General features: G+C 39.2%; 1 protein-coding gene and 2 long non-coding RNA genes across 8 annotated transcripts; 2 read left to right on the top strand and 1 right to left on the bottom strand.

Moving 5' to 3' along the window:
* LOC146555456 (acyl-coenzyme A thioesterase 1-like) lies at positions 1–13,211 on the bottom strand. Of its 6 annotated transcripts, none has more exons than XM_085251060.1 (11): positions 13,007–13,211; positions 9,349–9,567; positions 8,620–8,719; positions 6,152–6,336; positions 5,533–5,693; positions 4,376–4,495; positions 4,161–4,246; positions 3,999–4,092; positions 3,807–3,887; positions 3,506–3,647; positions 1–1,189 (listed from the first exon to the last, which is right to left on the bottom strand). In XM_085251060.1, the coding sequence occupies exons 2-11, from the start codon at positions 9,539–9,541 to the stop codon at positions 1,065–1,067; spliced, it is 1,287 nt and encodes a 428-aa protein (XP_085107186.1). In that variant the 5' UTR covers positions 9,542–9,567; positions 13,007–13,211; the 3' UTR covers positions 1–1,064. The 6 variants fall into 6 exon arrangements, with proteins under 6 accessions (XP_085107186.1, XP_085107184.1, XP_085107187.1 ...); XM_085251058.1 differs by having other exon boundaries at positions 9,349–9,554; XM_085251061.1 differs by having other exon boundaries at positions 9,349–9,554; positions 13,020–13,211.
* Positions 12,596–17,730, top strand: LOC146555455 (uncharacterized). The gene is made up of 3 exons (XR_014889119.1): positions 12,596–12,720; positions 17,433–17,546; positions 17,642–17,730. It is a non-coding gene; the product is annotated as an uncharacterized LOC146555455 (long non-coding RNA).
* A 105-nt stretch (positions 17,731–17,835) lies between these two features.
* LOC146555454 (uncharacterized) lies at positions 17,836–20,996 on the top strand. The gene is made up of 3 exons (XR_014889118.1): positions 17,836–18,018; positions 18,101–18,363; positions 19,250–20,996. It is a non-coding gene; the product is annotated as an uncharacterized LOC146555454 (long non-coding RNA).
* The last annotated feature ends 2,246 nt before the right edge of the window (positions 20,997–23,242 follow it).

Below are 23,242 nucleotides of genomic sequence, written 5' to 3'. Positions count from 1 at the left end.
TTCTTCGTGTTACTCATGCATGAGGGAGACAACCACGACAAGCGCCGTTCCTTCGCTTGACCCCAGTCGCTCTTGTCCGCTCCCCCATAACACTGCTTTTATTGGGGTTACATGAATATACATAGGTTCATTAACATATTACGTCTACATACAAACAAAGAGTACCTTGCCTGTGTGTGTGTGTGTGTGTGTGTGTGTGTGTGTGTGTGTGTGTGACCCCATAAATGACTTCTCTAAACCTGCTGGTCTGGAAGTCCAGCAGTTCATCTAAACAAAAGGCACTTAGCCTAAAACAGATATAGCTACGTTTATCCTACCATAAAACAATAAGACAAGGTACGACCTCTCCCATGCTCCCAGAGTGCTCTCTAATGCACACAAAGTTTGCAGACTATTAAGGATCAAACCTCTACCAATCTAAAACTAATTATAAAACTCTAAGCATAAATGACAATCAGCAATACAAAACCTAACACTGTAGGTTGTTGATCTTACAGAACAAAACACAGATGAGACTCGTTATTTGCCACTTGAATTATAAAATGTCTAATCCATGGAATTCGAAAAAATCCAAATTAAAAATATATTCTAACTTTTGTCGTGTTTTCCTATGTTGTCAAATATGTCAAATCTGGGCATCAGTGATGCTATTGTAACATATTAGAGCATGATTTGAATTGCATTGCCGGGGGAAACCAAAACTCAACCATAACAATTTAACCCAAAAACATCATAATTTTTTATAAATCTAACCAAACAGGTTTTTTATTGGGAAGCAAGTGAGCTATTTTTAGTTAACAGGGAAAATTATAGATATCTGTAAAAATCTGTAACATACATTGTCTAACAAATTTATGGGTGCTACCCCTCAGCTGGCTTCCAGAAGTTAGCCAATCAGAGGAAAGTGGGCCTTTAACAAAGGGGCCTCAAATGGGCTAAATTAGTTTTTAGATACAAATCAAGAAAAACAGTTTGGTTGATGTCCCACCATAAAAATTTGAATTCATGGATGGTTGAAAAAGGCACATGATGTATTTATTTTTTGAGCAGCATCATGCACCTTTTCATATCTTTGCTTTGAGACATGGGCCACAGTACAGGTGAAACTGCAGAAAGCTCAAAATCTTCCTCCAGGAGTCCTCCTGAGCATCAGAGTGAGGTTTGGTCTTTCCTCCCCACAGTAGTAGCACTGCAACACACACACACACACACACACACACACACACACACACACACACACACACACACACACACACACACACACACACACACACACACACACACGTCAAACTACAAATAAAGAACGGTCCATTGTCAGCCTGACGTTTTCTGCAGCAAACTGGACTTATCGAAGGAAGGACCAGCAGTACCGTTGCACTTTTTTCTTAAGTCAAATGTGTGTTTGTAAGCGAATCAGTAATGATGTCATTAGCTAGCTAGCTAAGATGAGTAGTCAGTGCTCAGGCTTTTACCTTAACCGATTAGATTTGTTTACGTATTCTACTCTCCGTGTTCAGAATGATGCCTCACGTGTTGATTCGTTATTTTCACTGAATGGTCATCTGTCCGACAGTGTGTCATATGGTTTGATTTATTAAAGATGCTGGAATAAAAAGGTCTCCATCTTGTGCAAATGCATATATCTATCAAAATTACATTCATACAACAATGAAATTATTGTTTTGGTTTGTTTTTTTTAAAAAAAGGGAAAAAAAAGATCTGTGTTTTTGTAACATAAAATCAGGAATCCGCCCACATTAACTGGTGATAATCAGTTTCACAATATTCAGCACAAAATAAGCAAGTATGCCTCATTTCCTCAGCACAAATCTGTTGGAGTTTGTGTTTACCCTGACTGATGCGATTTAACATATTTAAAAGGAGGGATCAATGGACAGAGTACTTTATTGGCACACGTTTTGTTTTAATGAGCACTTGGGCTTTTTGCATTCAATACAGAGTTAATGACGCACATGGACTGGTACCCGTGTACCTCAGTAATATAGTCCTGCAACCGATCTGCTCAAATGACCAAATATCCTCCCCTCACGATGTGACGAGTGGTGTGACTGTAGTGACAGTCAAAGGCAGTCAGTGAAGATTGTGACAAACACAGAGGAGATCATTAAATAATCAATCGGGTGTTATGGAGTATAGGCTCGAGTAAATTTATTTGTAATGTTTTGTTCTACGTTGATATAATAAATTATTTCAGGATGCCCCGAATGTCATTAGGAGACAAAGACTTGTTTTTAGCAGTTTAGAAATTGGTGATTCCACTACAGCCACCTCAGCAAATAAAAATACATTTTTCTTTATCTCCATTTTTTATCTCCCACGTGTGGGACTAATAAAGGTTATCTTATCTTATCTTATCTTATCTTATTTTAAGACAATGCCCAGCACAAAGTCCTCTAAACAACCTAAGCCACACGTCTTACTTTGAAAAATAGAGCATTAGAAACAGATTATTACAGCCTGGCTCTTTCAGCTTACAGCCTGTTTCTATGCTGCTTGGTGTCCATTACTCCCTCGTTTTAAATCTCGTTTATCAATTTTAAATGACATCAGTCGCTCTGAGGATAAACACAAGCTCCACAAGATTTGCGCTGAGGAAACGAGGTCGATTTGTCTGTGAAGGTTCTCATTCATCCAGGTCATTGTACTCTAAGAAGTTTGGAAAGAAAAGCAGATTTCTTTAAGTTTCTTGAAGACGCTTCACCTCTCACCCGAGAAGCTTCTTCAGTTCTAAGATCAGAGAGTCCCAGGTATCTTTGCAGACCTCTGTTTAAAAAGCACCATCCACTCAAAGGTTAATATTATACTAGATAACATATAAATTATTGCCTATGTTGAACAGTTCCCATGTCAGCTGTCAGAGGTAAGTAAAAAAAAACCTAAGAGCAGAACTTCCGATCAGTGTGTGAGGACTGGCAAGATTTATTTATTATTTTAGATTTGAGGGATAAACTTTGATAGTTTGAGATGATGCTTTTCTCTTTGTGATTACAGGAGCTGCCCTCAGATTCAGACCTCAACACCACCCAGTGATACCCTATATGTTCCCTCTTAATGCTGAATACACTTATTTAATCTTGGAGGTTTTTGTACCAACTCCAAAGTTAACTGATGACAAAGTACAAAGGCTATAAAGCTGCAGCTGTTTTACTGAAAAAAAAGTTAAAAAGACAAAAGGTCAGAGTGATTAAACATCCCTGTAACTGGTGTCACTAAGTAGGAGCATAAAATACCCATGGTCTCCACCTGTAAAGCCATTCCTGTTTGTCTCATTGTTGCTTGTCTAGTACACCGTTCTTCATTTAGTCTTTAATTACCACTTAACTGATCAGGTCAATATCCCAAAAGTTTGACTTGATGCTATACTCTCTTTTTTGAGCAGTGTATTATAGTACTTGATGAAGTTTTGTTATTATGACCAGAATCTGTAAGAAGGTAAGAAACAGGATGTGAGGCCAAAGCCTTTGTACAGGTGTGGGAATCTGACCTTTTTCTTTACTGCTGTGTATGACAAAGGTCGTAGCCCTAAAATGAGGTGAGAACGGTGGCTCAATCAGGTGTCCGGTGTCCGGATATGCTAATCTGCTCAACAGGTGTTCCTTTCCAGCTTCACGCATCAACCTGGCTACCTGAGGGTCAGAGGTCAACCTTAAATTAACTGTATGTTAATGTTCACATTCATATTTGTTCAATGTTCACAATACTCAAACAAGAACTGCCAACTTTCCAGTATTCTTGACATCCATCACTCTCATAAACAGCATTTGTGTGAGTGTGTGTGACCTCACATCCTCCGCCGTCTCCACTGTGGGCCAGTTCTGATCATCACAGCCGTTAACCAGCAATGTCGGGCAGTTAATTCTGCCTACCTGTCAACAAAAAACACCTTTACAACAATGTTACAAATAATAAAACAGGTCCAGCACTGACTTGTATTGGTATTTAACATGCAGGTGTTTGCAGTATATTCCAGCACTCACTTCGGCAATGTTTGAGGGGTCAGTGATGAACTCCAGACCAACATCTTTCCAGATCACTTGGTTGTCCTCATTCACACGCGCCTTGTAAAGCTGCCTGTCATAACATATTAGTAATTACGAAACAGCAATAATAATTTAATGGACCGACAAACACGGACCCACCTGGTTACTCCTTCAAACCTGGATGCGACTGTGCTCCCCTGTGCTGGATAATAGTGGTTGGAGCTGATACAAACAATACAACAAGGCTGGAATGAAATGACAAATTACGAAATTTGATTTATACCTCAGTTGGAGTAAGAAAGAGGTCAGTGGGTTAAGGTCTACTTTAAAGGTAAAAGAAGAGGAAATTGAAGTCATTTCCCTCGCACTCTGACCTTGGTAATGGTGCTGTAGGCTGCCAAGGTGACAGCAACAAGTGAACCGAGAGAAAGACCAAAAATTCCAACTCTGTCTGACATCACTTGAGGATGGTCCTTAATAATATTAAACGCCGTCTGAAGAGATCAGAATATTAGAATATTAAATAATAAGTACAGATGTAATGAGGAGTTTACAAACACTCATCATGGACATGAATGTCAGAGTAATTTTGGGCTTTTAATGAATTCTTTGAACTGTTCTTTTGCCAGAGTTGAATCATTGTACAACATGCGTGACTTTAAACAATAATAAATGGGTGCACAAGTTTGAATTTATTTTGGGTTTTCTATACATACATACACTTACTTCAATCTTTTTAAGTGGACCTGAAAGTTCTCGAGTGTCCTTTAACTTGACAAAGTCAAGACCTTTTAACTTCTCGTAAGTTATCATGATTAACTACAACTGATAGTTTATCTTTGCAGCCTAAAACGGATTTGTTTGACAGCACTCACTGAATTGACCAATACTGGAAAGAATGGGTCCAAGTCCAACAAATGAAATTTGCAGCTGCCCACATGAACAAGACAAATGCCTTCTGGAGAAAAGTCTAATGGTCAGAGGGGACAATGGGAATTTTCTGACCACTCTTTCAGAAGCACATTTGTGAGGTCAAACACTGATGTTGGACAAGAAGGCTTGGCTCACAGTTTTCGCTCCGATTCATTCCAGGGGTGTTCTTTCAGGTTGAGGCCAGGACTCTGTGCAGGCCAGTCCAGTTCTTCTATGTCTTTATGGACCTTACTTTGTGCACTGGTGCACAGTCACGTAGGATCAAGAAGGGGCCATCCCCTCTCTGCAGAAAGTTGGCAACCTTGGTGCCACAGCATCTGCTGACCCCACTCTGTGATTTCATGAGGCCTGCCACTTTATGGCTAAGTTGCGGTTGTTGAGTGTGAAATATTTAAGTAGCAAGGAAATTTCACAACTGGACTTGTGATATCCTATAATGGTACCATGCTGGAATTCACTGAGATCCTAAGAGCAACCCATTTTCTTTTATTAATTAAGCAGTGTGCATGCCTAGCTGGTTGATTTTATACACCTGTGGCCATGAAAGTGATTGGAACGCCTTAATTCATAATTTTGGATGGTGACCTGTCACACAAACCTCAAAGTATTTCAATTCCAAATTTTCAGACTCCTGGTCAAATCCGAGGTAATCCAGCGCCAAAGAAACATAACCGTGAGACGCGAGCAAGGCAGCACGATACTCCAGCAGCCCTCCACCACCTCCCCACATATCCAGCAGCCCAGGAAACGGTCCAGGACCTGAAGTCAGACAAACAGGACAAAATTACTTTGGTTCAAGTCATCCTTGTGAGCTAAAAACTCAGACATCAGGTGGATTTTTTTTCCTACTCTTGGATCTGTATATTGTCAGAAAGAGAGGAATTCACTAATATGGTCACACCAGGCACACAAGCCCTGCCCGCATGTTTCAATGCCACAGCATTTAGATCAGCTTGAAGCTTGAAGCCTGAGCTTTTGCTTTTTTTTTTTTTACATGTTACTTGTACACAGGCTGATTTTTTTATTTTTTATTTTTTATTTTTTTTACCTTTAGCCATGTTTAATATGAGAATATATTTTAAGGAAAAGCAGAACGGATTTTTTAAATTTACATTTCACCATTATGAAAGAAAAACCCCAGCCACTCTGAAAAAATAAAATCAACAAAATACGTATTTAAGAGAATAAAAGTGTCATTACAGGTGCTGTAGGTGTACCTGGAGGTATAAACAGAGTCCCTTGCACTCCTTGCTCATTATTAGTGATCCTCTGGATGCCAGGGGCCATGTACCATCTCTCTGTGAGGACTGAGGCTAGAGGGGCCTGGTCCCTGAAGCCCTCGTGTCCACTGTGGACCGAGATGGTGACCAGCATGGGTGTGCACACATTCATCTTCCTTAACCTGGCCAATAATGACATGAGTTACCTGACAGATTAAACAAAAAGTAGCCTACACAAGCAAAAGTTAGTTATGGAGTTCAACAGGGTTCTGTAGTAGGACCAATACTATTTACTTTAGAGGTCTGTGTATGTTCTCTGTCATCCAGATCATGGTAATCTAAGGAGTTTGGGAAGAAAAGCAGCTGAACTTCTTTAGGTGTGCTGAAGATGTTTCACCTCTCATCCATGAAGCTTCTTCAGTTCTAAGATCAAATGGTGGTGAGTATTAAGCCCTAGGGAAGATACAACGGATAATAATTTGCCATCTCTGGACTGTGCTCTTTTCATTTCAAGCTCCTTAGATTATTTACATAATACTTGCTTCCCTTAGGCAATACTATCACAAAGCATGGCATTATTGTGATTGCTATGGAGAGAGCCACCTGCTGTGGAACTCTGTGTGTGAGGAAGACTCGTCATTTATAAGAACTACCAAGGATCCCTGAAGATTTAACTGTATTAGCTTCTTGTTCCTGTGGCATTTAGAGTTGTTTAAAATCCTTCTCTTCATATATTAAGTCCTGAATGATCAGGCCCCATCATATCTTAGACCTTACTACATGGACATCTTCAGATGTCCCTTCCCATTGATTTTTTTGTTTGTAGTAATAATCCATCCACAACTCGAGGTTAGTCATTAATATACTGCTGCATAGGCTGGGCTGTGGTTACATCGTAAGGCTTTAAAAACTGAGCATTAAAATGAACAGTGGTAACAAAAACTGAGAGGCTGAAAGTGATCACTGACTTTTTTTAGGGGCTTGTTCAGATTAAATAGAAGAAGATACAAAACATTAAAACATGTTAAAAACACTACAGCCTTAATAAACGCAGAGTAATTTGGACCTGGAAGCAGGGTTCATACGTCATCACTTAAGAACAAGATAACAAAACAAACAAAGTAGCTGACTTGCTGTCGAATGGATTGAGTGAGGCCACAATGCTAAATCAATGGACTGTCAAGAGGTATTGCATCAGCAATTAGTCATTTTCTGACAGAGCACGGCAGCCACAGAGACAGGGGAGGTGCAGCAGATCGCCATGGAACTTTTGATAAGTTCACTCACGCCACAATAACTGGATTGCCAGAAGTGGGGACTGTTTTCACATTGATTAGATTTACACTCTAAATGCTTCCTTTAGGCAGTATCATTAGAAGGCGTAGCATGCATTTTTCCTGCTATGCAGATGACCCACAACTTTATCCATCGATGAAGCCAGATAACACACTACGACTGCAACGATTAGTTGCGATAATAGATTATGTTGACTATAAAAATTTGTTGATGCGTTATATTTTCAAATCGGGTAAATGTGTTTTTGTAACTGCAATACACTCCAGGAAGCTATGGGGGAAGTATTCCCTATATCATATGCCAAGACTGCACTCAATACTAACAAAGAGCGAAGTGCAAGCAGCAAAACAGTTCAGTTTTGTTAGCTAATGAGTGAAATGTGATAGTAAACCATTAAACAGGAGTAACTACACTGTCTTACAGCTCATAGGCTCTTGCATGTCTCAAATAGCTGAAGTCATTACCGAGAGCATCTTCAGCATGGTTATCAGCAGCTGGGAACATCATCTCAAAAGCAAGCGTCACTCCAGAGCATATACTGCAATCGTGAATTCATGAACTGAATTATCTGGAAACTTTTTATTTTGGACCGGAAAATAAAATCTTTTTTATTTAATTTGAAGCTTTAACTGAACTTATGTGCAGAACCCATTTAGGTTCCATTTAGCATTTTTATTTTTTAAATACTTCTAGCACTTTAATCTTTATTACCTAACATTTGTATTTATTTCGTTTTTAATCTGAGAGTCCTGTTGAATAATGTTAAAAATACGTTTGATTATTTTCAAATTCATATGAGTGATTGTTTTAATTTGCTGTGGGATGAGACAACAGGGTGATATTCACAAATGGGCAGTCTTAAGCAGGTGAGGTACTGGAGCCTAGAACAGGAGGTTTGCCCACAAGAAAAGGTGATAAGAGTTATTGAAATAATTGTTGACTAATCGATTAATCAGAGAAAAATTGGCAGATTAGTCGTCAAATTTCTATCTAGATATGTAACACATCTGGACAGAAGTATGTCCAGACTACCTTTGCTGTTTGGGATTTAATGCAGACCGATGATGTCACTGGGGAAAAAGCCTGGAGTACAAATTTTGAGTAATTAGTAATTAAAAGTCATTTATAGAGCCATGCTACGAGATTTACTAGAAGATTGAATGTGTTACCTGAGGCCTGGGCGGCTGCCCGGGACGGGCCGCATGCTCCACAGCAAACCCATGGGCTCTTTTCCTGTGTATGTGCCTCCGTAACTTAAGTCTTCTGATACTGCAAGGGGGGGGGGGGGGGGGGGGGGAGCAATTTATTTTTCGCTTTATTTGCTTTATTAAAAGTGAGATAACATTTTATTATGTCATTTACAGTTCAATAGAACATGTGCAACAAAAACATCAAAAGTAAAACACCTTTTTCAACAACACTCGCTGATTTTAGTTAAAAATTAAAAAAAAAATGTAATAAAAGTAATAGTAATACCAAAAGTAAGACCAAAAAGTATTTGGTTGAATTTAAAGATTATGTAGAGGAAAAAAAACCAAACAAAAATCCCACTGGAGTACATCTGTTGTATTATGTCAGACTCTGGGACACAGGAAGCCTTCAGCTGGACTACCTGTGCAACCTAAATGAGCTGCAGGTATCCATCTCCAGATTACCTGTCATCACTTTGATTTACACCAAAGGAGCTGGAATGGATTCAATGCTTCCTGCTTCATAAACGGCAAACTAAATATGACTTTGATTATAGCAATTATGTGTGAATGTACAAATATAATTTTTAACGTCAGCTTCTTATGCATCTGTTCAATGGTTTACTTTATTATTCTTTTCAGGTACTTGGGTTTTTTTTTTTTTTGTATTGGTAAGTTTAAAAAAAAAAGGAAAACAAAGAAGCCCACCTGACACGACGCCACTGTGGTCACTGACGTAGTGCCCGTAAGCCTCCCAGTCGTGCTTGTCCTCGGAGTTATGGAGGGAGCGGACGGTTACCGGATATCCCGGAGGAAGATTCTCCACCAACACTTTAAACTTCTCATCAACCAGAGCCCGACTCGGGGTGACGGAGAGGATCGGAGGAACGACCTGGGTCATGGCTGAGAACAGTCTGTGGAGAGAAACTGTGACAACTGAGTAACACAGACAGGGTAAAGTTCATGTTCATGGTTCATGTTCAAAGTTCATGTTCTGGACTGATGGCCAAAGTTCATTAACACCATGGGAATTTCGCTTTTTACACAGGTGGTTGGATGTTACACTCTGGAAATGGAAGGAAGGTGACTGTTATTAACCCTCTGTGGACACTGCACCTCCAAATCACATGACTGATGTAAGCTGACATAGCAACAAGCTGCAGCCACGCTGACTCTCTATTTCAGCCCACATTGAAAGTTCAGACTTTAAAGTTTTTAAATTTTAATTACAGGCCAGTAAATCCAGTTATGATAATGTATATAAGCCACGCTTTTTTCTAAATACTGTCGTCATGTTTTTGTGTGTGTGTGTTTTAAGCGTTTTCTAAGGACAGCGCGAAAACAGTAAAGAAAGAAAAAAAGCCACCTCTTTCTTATTGGTGGAAAAATGCACCATGTCGACCAATTAAAAAAAATAAGTCAACACGTGGGATTTGATTGTTTAGGAAGAGGGAAAAGTTTTAGGAGTGACGGTAACGGCAGCGAGACAGAGCAAGGGAGAGAGAGAGAGTTTTTAGATGTGGGAGAGTTGTGACGTTTAGTGTGGAGTGTTTACTTAGTGTGTTGTGTTGTGTAGTTGTTCTGTTGTGTAGTCGTTGTTTTGTTTTGTGTGTCAGTGAGGGCACTAATGAATGTCACAAAGGCACATTTGCAACGTAAACACTGAGTAGAAAACCAGCGGAGTGATACACCTCCTGTTGTCAGGCCTGCAGGTTTATCCCTGTGCTGTTCTGTCTTTTGGTGGACAAACTTTTTTTTACTGGCACACATCATTTGTGGTGCATATAGTGCGACACCTGATTGTTCTCTCATTTTAGTTTTAGTAATATTTTTAAATTCTTACACAAAATGAAAAAAACAGCAGGTGTATTGGCTGCATTTTTAGATAAATAGTTGCATGTTTACAAAATGTACAATTATATTATATTTGCATTTCAAGTTATAAAAATTTACCCAACATGTCTGTGGGGTTTTTTTTACAGTAAAAAAATACAACTAGGATTTTAAGTTCTTTGTGTGATTTCAGATCAGTAATAGTACTATTAATAGTAATAGTAGTACTAATGCAGTATGTCAGTGAAAAAAAACAACTAAATTCAATTGAGCTGAAAAGATACCAAACAAGACAAGGGGAAAAAAATAAAATGAAACAATCTGATGGTGAAATACAAACGTAAACTCAAAAGGAGTCAAAAATGGCCGGTTGTATTTCAGACCTCAGTGGGTTAATCCAACCAATCATGAAAAATTAGGTTTAAATTTTTGTTCATGACAGTGCAGATTTCTGGCATTTTGTGTAATTTAACATGTAACAATGTGATTGTTTTCTAACAAAAAACAGTGAAACTTAGACGTGTGTTTGTAAATGAACCACTCAATGTTGTGTAGCTTTCTGGATTTTATACTTATTGGGCTACATATTTATTTATTATACAGGCTATACAGTACATAGCATCAAAACTCACATGTTTTATGTAACTAAAGTGTTTAATTATGTGGGCTACAGACAGTAATTAAGTTGTAGACTATATTTATATGAAAAATGCGTATACTTACTGCATTTGAATCATTTTAACCATATGTAACAACCTGCACATGTGTTTGGGGGGAAAAAAGGGCTTCGATTTTGCCACCCCATTTGATTTCTTTGCCACCCTCATGCCACCCTAAGAAAATTTCTCTAGATCCGCCCCTGGTCCCTTGAGCACTACCCATTGCTTTGGCTGGATGACTCCAGGTGTTTAACTCATCCAACTACACTTCGTACAGGAAATACACAGTCATGTTGTCTCAATTACAGATGGAAGCCTGAGCTGTTTCCTTCTTGCACTGGAAACAGAAAGCAGTCAGGCAGAAATCCACCTGCGGCTGGTAGGAGTACGCTGCTGAGGGTGAGGCCTACTAACAGACCACAGAGCCCCTCTGCTAAGGCTAAAACACCTCAGCTCATTTCTGTGTCTGACAAGTAGAAACACGATAAACTTTTCACCCTAACTGAAGGTAGCGTTTTATCTGTTAAAGTTCGGCTGCAGGTCCGTGCTAGCTTAGCCGAATGTAGCCAGGACCCCAAGACCCAGCGTGCAACTACACCCTAAAAGTCAGCGGTTGGGCCACCACCCAAGTAAACTCCCCTAATTATATTAAAAACCAATCTCAGTTTAATACAGACCTTCCCAAAGTGTGGGGCCCGCACCCGGGGGCGGCGCGGCATGAACAGGGAAAAACAAAACAACGCTTGGACACTGCTAGCATGGGGCGCCTACACAAACGCAAAGCAGGAGATGAAGCATAGCTGAATATGTTCCCAAGCCAATTTCATTCTAAGCCAAAGACTAGAAAATATGGTGAAGCATATCTTCCGTTTGGTTTCACCTGCACAAGTGCCAATTAGGTCTCCCCTGCAGAATTGGTTTTCCCTGCGTCGGGAGCAGCGCTGGGCTCTTCAAATCACGGACAAACAGTATCCCACATTCTTGATTTTTAGTACACAAAGACTTGCTGTAATAAATAACCACTCCTGACATTTTGGAGATATTAGCTCTTTATACAGTAAAGTTACAGTGGGATACAAATAATATCAGGCTGATCCTGCCACGATTTGTTCCCTCGGTTCAAATCAGAGACAGACAGTATCCCACAGCTGTTTATGTTTTTAAACCCATTTTGCACAGAGAGGCATTTTTTGAAAAATGTATTGATAGCAATGTTGAATATTATTACACAGGGAAAAAAACCAACTACATGTAAAATAATTACACCGTGACGCCTCTGCCTTTCTAAATAGAGGGACAGTAACTGCATGTGTAAAACCTGAAGATAGAGACAAAATATTGTTAATCTGACTATCTATCATTCTGCAATTCATCTCCTGTAAACAATAACGTGGCGCACAGCGTGACGTAGAAAAAGGCACACACCTTTAATGTTGCGTGACGAACTTTGTATTCCTCGTCCACACATAAACCCAAAAAAGGAGTTTTAAAAATCTCAGTTTTCGGTGATTCCAAACGCCGTTTACGTGTGGACGAAACAGCTGCGTTTTCAAAATCACCGGTGTACGTGCGGACGCAGCGTAAAAGAGTTAGTAGTTTATTTTCTTACTACCTGCAGATTACTTGTATTTGCTTAATTGTTTACTAAATGTTTGAGGTGTGAAATAAACCGCAATGGAGAAAAATACGGGTGCGTGTGGTTGGAGGATGTGTTTGTGCGTGCGTGTGTGCGTGAGCGGGGGGAGGGGGGGGGGGGGATATTTTTCTTGTAAAACAAAGGGGGGTCCAGCAAAAAAAAATTGGGAACTACTGGTTTAATAGAAGCGTGCTGCGTTCAAGTACCACATGTAAAAATAACCGCTGTCCTCTGTTACCTTCGAAACGTACATCACGAAGAGACGATTTTCTCCTGAATTAGTTCCAACAGGGTGTGACAAAGTTCCACCTGTTCGCTTTGTGGAGACAAGTTTCTCTCTCTTATTCTTGACGATTATTTCCACCGCTTCTCCTTGTTGTTCGTGAATTTTAGTAAAGGCCTAAATTAATGGACATCGACTGGATCCGTTGACTGCAGCCAGGAAGAGGAGGCGGGGTTTAAGGCGGGGTGTCACACGTGGGCGTAGACTATAAGTTTGTGCATTAAATTGTAAATGCACATGCAGGAGGAAAGAACACTTACTCCTGATAGGGTAATAGATAATCTACAAACATATACTCTGATTTCAGCACACTGAAGGGCTGCCAGGGGAGTAAGGCCTTTCATCCTCCTTTATGTTCTTCCATATTTTCTTAAATGCCGTAGAACGGTGGATATTTATATTAAACATAGCCAAAGGTTCAAAATATTTATGAGTATGTGAGCCAAAGATCAGGCGCTAGAAAGTCTCTGTGAAGTCAAAGGCAGCAGATATCCCTAATGTAATAGCTTAGGAGTAACATTCACAGGAGCAAAGGCAAAAATGCAGAACAACAGAGCAGAAATGTCTTGAAGAACATTGCACTTCTCCTGTAGTTTAGATAACCTACAGTGTATAAAATAGCAACTCTCAGTGTAATGCATTCTTCCCAAATGGGCGTCTGCTGAGATAAATGAGTAACCAATAATAAATATGTTTTTTAGCTACTCTAGTGGAGTCAGAAATAAAAAGGAGGAGGATTAATGTGGAAATGAGTGGAAGAGATCCACTTCATCATAATATTCTTGCAGACATGGAAAACTCAGAAGTAAGGGCACATGTGAAAACACAAAAAGGCCTTTAATCCAGCAGATTTTCATTGCTTTCAGAAAAAAAGTGGTCAGAAAGCACAGAGTTTGAGTCTGCAGGTGCACCTGGCCCCTCTGGTGGACTTTAAACTCTACCCGCATACTTTCCTCTGTAAATTCCGCCCACATGTTGTGTAAATCTCCAGGGATTAAAGCAACACCAACTACAAGGTATTCTTCTGTTGTGTGTGAGCAAACGTTGCTGTTTTGGAGGTTTTTTGTATGCCACTTTCTATGTACCAGTGATCTGTTTTAATACACATTTTGTTCCCTGATCAGAAGTCTTCCAACTAACGAGACAGGAGCAGTCACCCTTACATGAATATGAGCACCCATGTGACTTTTACCTTTTAATCACTCAAATGGCAGCTAGCAGTTTTAAAACATTTTTTGTTTCCAAACAGGTAACACAGTTTTTACTATTTAAATTACCAAATAATAGCTAAGTATTTAAAGTTTTCATTAATAGTGGTGTCCCCCCATCCCCCCTATTTACTTACAGCTACTGAATATTCATAATTTATGTGCTACAAGTAAACTAAACAATAGCAATAAGTAAAACCTATACATAAATAAAGATGATGGACAAAACTAGAAGCTGGTACAGTCATGAGTCACACATTCCTCTACTTTCAGCCAACAGTTTATGAGTTAATGTAATAAGCAAATAAAGAGACAGAAAATGATGCGAACTAACACTATATTAGCAAAAAGGATCAAAAGAACCACAAAGTGTGGTAGTCTTCCATTAGTAATGTAAAATGGTGCAAAAATGGAAAAAGATTTTTAAAAGATTACAAAGTAGCACAAATTGATGGAAAAACAAAAGTAAACACACAATACAGATATAAAATGACACTAAACTATGAAAAGACAAATGTATACGTACATGAAATAATAAATACACGGAATATTTAAACTCACCACTTGACCAAATACCAGATATAAATTGTAGTTCTGCCTTATAACCTCCAGAGGGTGCTGTTCCCCGCATAATTCTTTTTGCTATGTGGCTTTTCCAAAGATTTGGGTGAAGTATCAGCGCACTGTTGCTCCTTTTCTACCCCGACAGAAAATATTTCAGAAAAATAAAACTACATTTTTATGATGACCTGTCAGTTTAAGACCCACTTTTAATCATTGAGTTTTTCTTCTATGTGGACCAGTATTACTTCTGCATATTGAAACTATGCAGTCCATCACTGTGCCGCTTCTAGATCTAATATATATATTATATCATACTTACGTACTATTAAACAGTACTGTGCAAAGCTTTTGAACTCTTGAAAAGAGGAAATATGTGCAATGATTTATTGAAATGTGCAAACATACATAGTAATGCAGTATATCAGGGAAAACAGAGTTTAAATAATTCTGGGCTTGAAAGTTGATATTTAGTGTGACAACCTTTCAGCACAGTCTGAACTCTCTGAGGCAGCTTTCTTATAATTTCCTTAAACAGTCCTCAGGAACAATTCTCCAGGCTTCTTAAAGGACATTCAAAGGTCTTCTTTGGATGTTTCTGCATTTTGTTCAATTTTCTATTAAGATGATTCTCTACTGCCAGTGCGCCGCAGGGTGGCTGTGGCTACAATGTAGCTTGCCATCACCAGTGTGTGAATGTCTGTGTGAATGGGTGGATGACTGGATATGTAAAGCGCTTTGGGGTCCTTAGGGACTAGTAAAGCGCTATATAAATACAGGCCATTTACCATTTACCATTTACTGCTTCAATAATGTTGAGGTCAGAGCTCTGGGGAGGCCAATCCACGACTAACAGTCTTCCACAATGTATTTTTCTATCCAGATATGCTTTTACTGTGTTGGTAGTGTGTTTGGGATCATTGTCCACCTGAGAAATTGATGCCTTTGACAATCAGGTGTTTTCCATATGGTATTGTAAGATGGGCTAAAATCTGATGGTACGTTTCTCCGATCATAATTTCATCAACACTGGTTTAAATAGAGCCCCAAACTATGACAGAGCCTCCACCATGTTTTAGCTCTCTCCTGACCTCCTCCATGTACACTGATGATGATTGAACCACAAGTATCAAATTTGGATTCATCACTTCATTACACCAGTTTTTACTGAAATTCAGTAAAAACTGGTGTAATGCATACACCAGCCTTTAATGTCTATTTCCCTTACTTACTTCTTGACAGCAACCCTTCCACTGACACAATTTCTGATGAGGCTTCAGTGAACAGTAGATGGATCAACTGAAAGGCCAGATGCATCTCTCAGGTCCTGTGTCACATCCTTGCTGGATTATTTCCCATTTCTCAAATGTTCAACTGCTGTAGGTAGTTTTTTTAGGCCTGCTACTTCTTTTTTGTCCTCAAATTGTCCACCATCCTCAAAAATATTTAATGGCGCACTGCACACCATGCATAGATATGCAAAATTGTCAGCTAATAGCTCTTTAGGAATCTTCTTGTTGGTGAAAAAATGCTATTTCATATCTGTCAAACTGTGTTAGCTTTTGCATTTTTTCTAGCTTCAACTAAATAAATTGGAAGAAATTGTGTTTGCTTGTAACAAAGAGCCTAAAGATACAATTTAAAACTGCTCATTTGTTAGTTGTCTGTTATATTATGTAGACACAACACTGGCTAAGTTTTTACTACTGTTATTATTGCTTTTAGAATATCAATAACAAAAAGTTGAGTTAGAAAAAATCTTATTTTTCCAGTTAGAGGCACCAGCATTCTCAGGCATCTATGACAATCAACCTGCGGAGTAATCCTGGAAGTGCTGTTTTCTGGAGGAACTTATTTTCACTATTGAATTTCTACATTATTATGGTTAATTATTTACATTTTTTCTTTTGTAAATGTGACCTGTTGAACCCTTAAAAAATGATCATTTCTACATTTCTTAAACCCAGAGAGTTCTCATGCTGTGGGGTTCTGGAAAAATTCCCTAAGCAGCAGGTTGGAAAGATCTCATCTGCATCTTCAGATTTAAGCTTGATTGAACTGCCCAAAGTGATGATGGAGATCCTAAATGAAGCTGCGGAATTACCCTTTTAGCACCCACACAGGATGCAGCAGACTCAGATTGCTTTGGGCTGATCAGATTATGTGGGCGTCTTTCCACAGGACTCGTTACGGTTCCTGTCAGAAAGGTTGTTATAAATCAAAATGTGGATCTTCCACTGCCTATGCATAATCAGACGGGCTGACATTTGGCCTTTTATATGGCAGATCATCACAGCAGTAAAATGCAAGTGTTTTCAGTTAAAAATGTTATTACCTCCTGATATGGCAGTTTGCAGCGATGCTTAGAATGCCCAGTTAAAATGTGAGAGGTGATAGATCTTTATACCAATACCTCTACAGTCAATGTTTTCAATAAGTATACGTGATCAAATCAAAGACAACTTATTGCAGAAAACAAGAGCTCATGTGTTGGACTTGGAGGAAATATTAAATGCTTTGCAGCCTGAGTCCATTTGTAAGAAACCAACAGTGATCAGATCCTGACCTCACAGCAACTCTTCGATGGTCTAACTCTCATTTCTGTGTTTCAGCCAATGATGCTTATTCCAACGAAGTAAGATTGATAGAACTGATGCAACAGTCCAAGGAACCTGCAGACGTCAGAGCCTTGCTCCAGTTGACTGAACTATGTGAAGAAAATAAAGGTACAGCCGTGGTTAGAGGTTTACATAAACTGAACATGGGCATTGGATGGTAATTTTAAGCTTCTAATTGTTATTTTGAACTGTTCTTGTTTCAGGGTGGAATGACTGTATGGCATACATCTTTAATGACTTTTGAAAAAACAAGAGGTTCACTAATCCACACAGGGTCAAAATTACATGTACAGGCTAAATTATATATGCACTCACTTAAATCTTTTTATAAGGGTTTCTAGAATGTATCTTAACTTGAGAAGGCCAAGGCCTGTTAACTTCTCATTTGTAAGCATGATTGACTACTACTGGTAGTTTATCTTTGCATCATAAAAAAGCATTTTCTTGACAGCGCTAGTTGGAGTGATCAGAACAATGGGAAAGTCCAAGGAATTCACAGAAGATCTAAGAAGGAGAACTGTAGATTTACACATTTCTAAACAACTGCAGATTCAAAGATCATCAGTTCAAACAACTGTATGTAAGTACACGTTATTTAGATGTGTCACAACTTAACCAAGGTCTGGACAAAAAATCCAAACTGTCACCCTTTTCTTGTTCAGGAACAATCCAAGAACTACCAGTTCTCAAGCCTGCCACGACCTGGAAACCGCTGGAACTCCACATCACTGTGGACAGTCACACCACATCACTATCCAAAGTTACAGAGCTGATCAGTAAAGATGCCTGTCCTTAAAAAAAATCCACACCTTCACTCTTGAATGATACTTGCTGCTACCCACATATACAAGCAAAGTGTCTTCTGGAGAAAAGTTCTATGGTCAGACAAGACGAAGTTTGAGCTATTTGGCCACAATGACAACAGGTATGCTTAAAGGAGTAAAGATGAGGCTTCCAAACCTAAGAGCAGTAACCACCTGTCAGGCATGGTGGTAGTAGCATCATGCACTGGGGCTGTTTTGCACAAAATGCTTAGAATAATGAAGAAGGAGGACTACTTCCAAATTCTTCAACTTTACCTCAAATCAACAGCTAGAAGTTTAAACTTGGACACAACAGGACAATGACCTCAAATAACCAAAACTGGTTATGGAATCGATAAAGCGGGCTAACATTAAGCTTGTGGAAGGGCCTTCCCAAAGCCTCAAACCTATTGAAAATTTGTGGATTGCACATAGAGCTGGGTCCATGCCAGGGGAACGATCACTTTAAGTGAACTTTACCAATTCTACCAAGAAGAGTGGTCAAATATCCAGCCAGAATTATGCCAGAAGCTTGTTAATGAACTACAAATGTACAAATACATACCTCTGACCCAAAAAACTAAACTTTTAAAGTAATTAAAGTTGTATCCTGTACAATCATTCCACTGTGGAAAAAGAAAAGCTCAAAGAACTCATTAAAAGTCCCAAATTAAATGGCATTCATGCTCAGGATGAGTGGATGTAAACTTCTGACTACATCTGTGTTTCCAGATTGGCATTATTAACATGACAACACCAGCTGTTATTCAAGCTAATATTGTTCAGTATGTGGCCACCATCTATGTCAATGTTTGTTACTTTGGTATAAGTCTAGATGATTATAATAAGACTACATGAAGCTGAGAGGTCCGGCACGAGCATTTCATTTTCAGAGATAAGTGTTGGATACAAAGATGACTCACTGATTTTCTTCTTAAACTGAAATAACAGACTTTTAACAGTTTCTCTATCACTGACTCTTTGTTGTGTGTTTTGGTGTTTTCACAGAGACTTCACACTTTGGTGGGCCAGCTCTGACCCTGGGATCATCTGGGACTGTAACAATATAATTTCTACACACTGATGGGATTTTCTGAGTTTTCTTCAGGAACAGAAATTCTGTCAGAAGAAGAAAAATCTGTAAAAAAAAAAAAAAAAGATCTCTGGGGAAGAGTGTGTAGGAAATGGACACACGTACTAAACATAGTTCAAGGAAATGGAGTCAGGGTGATCTGTGCAAAGATACCACCACAGGATGTAGCCTCGCCCAATGTCTTTAATGCTGAAAGCAGCTTCCTTTTTTCTTTCTTCTTTTTTTTTTTAAACCGGCCTTGCTTTGCCACATTCACCTTTGCTTCCTTCCTAATAATACACTTCCTTTCTCTGATTTCCCGCATTCAACTCTTTCATAAATGGCGTCCTCCACAGACAAAGTGATTGATTCTCAGTAGAAATGCCTTCAGAGTGAACAGGAAATTACAGTAACCATGTGAACAAACCCTTTACCCTGTCACAGTGGTTACGATTTAAAGTGCAGCAAGCAGTTTGAGTGTTTTATATACAATTACTGCCCGCTTTGCAAATACTGCTCTGCAAGCATTCAGTGTAAAACGCTTCATGAATTTATAACAAATGCATTTATGTGACTATATGAGGCTGTTAATACATCAGTATTAATTCTGTTAATGTTCAATATTAGTTTATACACAATGCTTCACAACATAGGGGTCAGGTCCCTCAATAGGGTCACCAAATACAGCTAAGAGGTCGAGAAATAAACAACTAAAGTCAGAAACTTCTCCTTCTCAGAAAATTGCACGAATGCAGCTTTATATGGCTCCTTAATTTCTTTTCAATAAAGAGAGATTATTAGAAGGAATTGAACATCATTTGTTGATGCGCAGAATGCAGTTTGATGTCAACTGCTATAAGCTGCTGTCTTTGATATCGAGTGGTCTCTGGAAACTTGTTTCCAGCTCTAGATTTTATTCTTGGACTGTACTAGAGCAGCTTTGTGTGATCCACAGTTACAAATAATACTTTTTTACCTTATACTTGATGTCAGTGCCCAGGTTAAGCTCCTCCCCATTTAAGAAAACGTTCGTCTCATTGGCTGCTCCACAAAGAGAGAAAGTTTAAAGAGCTGGTAGGTGGGGAGTCTGTGGCTGTATCCCAATCCAGGGTCTGCAACCTTAAAGTACCCATTTCAAGGCCGATTACGTCACAGCGGCGCACCGAAGGCTGTCCCAATTCAAAGGCTACTCGAAATGTGACCCTGAAATGCGTCCTTCATTTCCCTGAATTTTAAGGCTGTGGCAGTGTAGACTTCGTGGCCTAACATATCCCAGAATGCATAGCGTGGCGGTGGGTGTGGATAATTTTGCCGAAAAAAACGGCGGACGAGGGTAAACTTTAAGTAAGTACTGAATATTATGTCACTTATTTATGTGCAAATGTTTAATAACGAAGAACATTAAAACATCACTGTTGGCCACATGTCGGCAAAGTTATGTGACATTAGTGACGTTTGTACTAACTTGAGCCTTTACTTTAAAATATACACCGTTCAATAGCTGAGCTTAATCTTACAGAGAATGATCAAAGCTCATGTAGAAACAAACAAACAAATGAACAAAAGATTTTCTCCTTCATTTCTGTCAAACAAAGCTGTATCCAGCTGTTAGTATCATGGTTGCTAGGCAACCTGGGCAGCGCAACGGAGGCTAGACCGTCTCATTTCACAAGCCTCGCACTTCCGGCCTCAGCGGTCTTTGAGTACGCGGCCCTTGAGGATCGTTGAGGCTGCGTACTTTAAGGCTGCAGACCCTGAATTGGGATACAGCCTATGAATGAGATGACTGTATTAGGGACGTGCCCTCTCTATGACATCAGACAGACAAGGAGTAGAAAAAAACTATGTAAAAACGCATTTGTCTCAAAGATATTACTCTCACACACAATCACCTCAATATTAGAAACTTTGGCCATGGGTAATATGAACATCCACTGTTAGAACAGCTTATAGAAAATAAGTAAAAACTTAGTCTTCACTTGAATAAATTACCAGAGTTTCTTGGAGAACATTTTTAAAATGAAATCAAATGTCTTTTGTGGTTAGATTGCAGGTGACAACTGACCAAATTAGGAAAACAAGTGCTGCTGATATAGGTCTGTCTGCCCTCTGTGTTTCTTTTTTATGATTTGTTTTCATAGATATGATTCCTATGAAGCCTCTGAGCTGCCTTACATTTGCAGGCTCAAGCCTGGGTTGAAATATGAGGCCCTGGTGCGTAAAGATAAGCATTTTTTGCATTCCTGTTTCCCCTCAGCTGTCCTGAGTTATGAGAGTCAGTCTGAATTTTCATCTGAGATCCACCTTTATGCACTGGCTCTGTGTGTCTGTTTACACAGCAGAAATCAGACAAAAACACATCTCTAAGAGGTCAGTGGGGGTGATGTGATCCTGGAACAAGAGTGTTAAGCATGTACACAAAGAACCTTTTGAAGTTCTGGTTTGTAGGTGCTTTCAAACTAATCAAGTTGGCTCAGGCAGGAAATTATAGTTCCTTTCATTGCCACCTCTCAGGGGTTCACTTCAGCCTGGAGGCTCTCACTTTTCCTGCAAGGAATGAATCAAAAATCACAGGATGAACTCTTTGTGAACTTTGCTCCTCCCCTTTGTGAGTGTGGACGCTTCATCTCTTTGCTCTTGAATGCTTTGCTTCTTATATTGATTTTTATTGATTTTTATGCTGATTTTTTCCCTTTTTTCCCTTTTTCCCGTGTGAGCTTACCTGCGATAACTTCTGGACACTTGTAGATCATTAGGACTAGAGTGTTCTTAACAGAAACAGCAACATTTTATGGTTACCTTGTCCTCAGCGCTCCGTGTGTCTGTGGCCTAGACACAGCTGAAGCCTGATTACAGCGTCTGGGCACCGAGCAGCCTCAATAGCCTGGAAAGGTGCTAACCGCTAGGCTAACTAGCAACAAGATGCCTTCCCTCTCCACAGATGACTACCACAGCCTCCTGCAGAAGATTGCAGTACTGGAGACAAAAATTCATCGCTTAGAAGTAAACGTGGAGGTAAATGGACTGTGTGGAAATGAAACAACCTTGCCTTTGATTCAAAACAATGGCGATGAGCAAGCTAGTACACAGCTAAGGAGCACAGATAACATGACCAAGAAAGTAGACTCTGTGCATTATTATAAATCCTCAAGTGATAATCCCCCCTTAGACTGTCTTGGTGCAAAACCAAGACATAAATCATGTCTCCTGGAAGGGGGAGGACGTATCACAGGTAGGGTTGCCAACTCCCTGAAAAATAAATAAGGGACACCTCGTGGCCAGGGCCGGGCGACCCAGTTGTCTTCACCCTTCCCAGTGTGGTGAATTTTCTAGCTCTTTTTTTGTGTGTGAAATTATTTTTTTAACCATTTGACTTGAAGTTGATTTAAGTAGATGTGTATTCTTTGTGATATGAACACATGGGAAACAAATGATCATTTAGCCATTTATTTTTAGCTCAAAATGACAACATTAACACAGTAAAACAGGTCTCTTTCTTAAACAGAAGCCTGTCATGCTTAACTTTTGAGAATATAAGTAAATCTTTCTTTAAAAGCACTCTGTCCTGCTTAACTTAAAATAATAGAAAACAATAGAAAGAAAAATATTCTTGTAACAGTGCACATTTAGTGCATTTAGTACAATTGGCTTCAGTTGAGGTATTATTTCAGCTTTTCTAATGCTAATCAGCTGCTCCTGTTTGTAAACCCGCTTGTTCCCATGATTACGCATCATAACTCATCATCATTATTCATCTATGTATTACTTTTATGTATTAGTCATCAATTTGTTGTAATCATCTATCCTTGCAGTTGTTTATTACACAAAATAAATTATATTATCACACTTCTGGCCACATAGCGCTGATATTCATTGCACATGCCCATATTAACTTTTTCCAGCCAGGTGTTTTCCTTTTCCCATTCTTC

The sequence above is a fragment of the Mchenga conophoros genome, linkage group LG17 (assembly GCF_057382185.1).
Source record: "Mchenga conophoros isolate Kocher_MC1m ecotype Shallow Benthic linkage group LG17, M_conophoros_male_GT1.1, whole genome shotgun sequence".
Taxonomy (NCBI): Eukaryota; Metazoa; Chordata; class Actinopteri; order Cichliformes; family Cichlidae; genus Mchenga; species Mchenga conophoros.
Note: the sequence above shows the minus strand (reverse complement) of the source record. Positions and strands in the feature narration are given on the sequence as shown.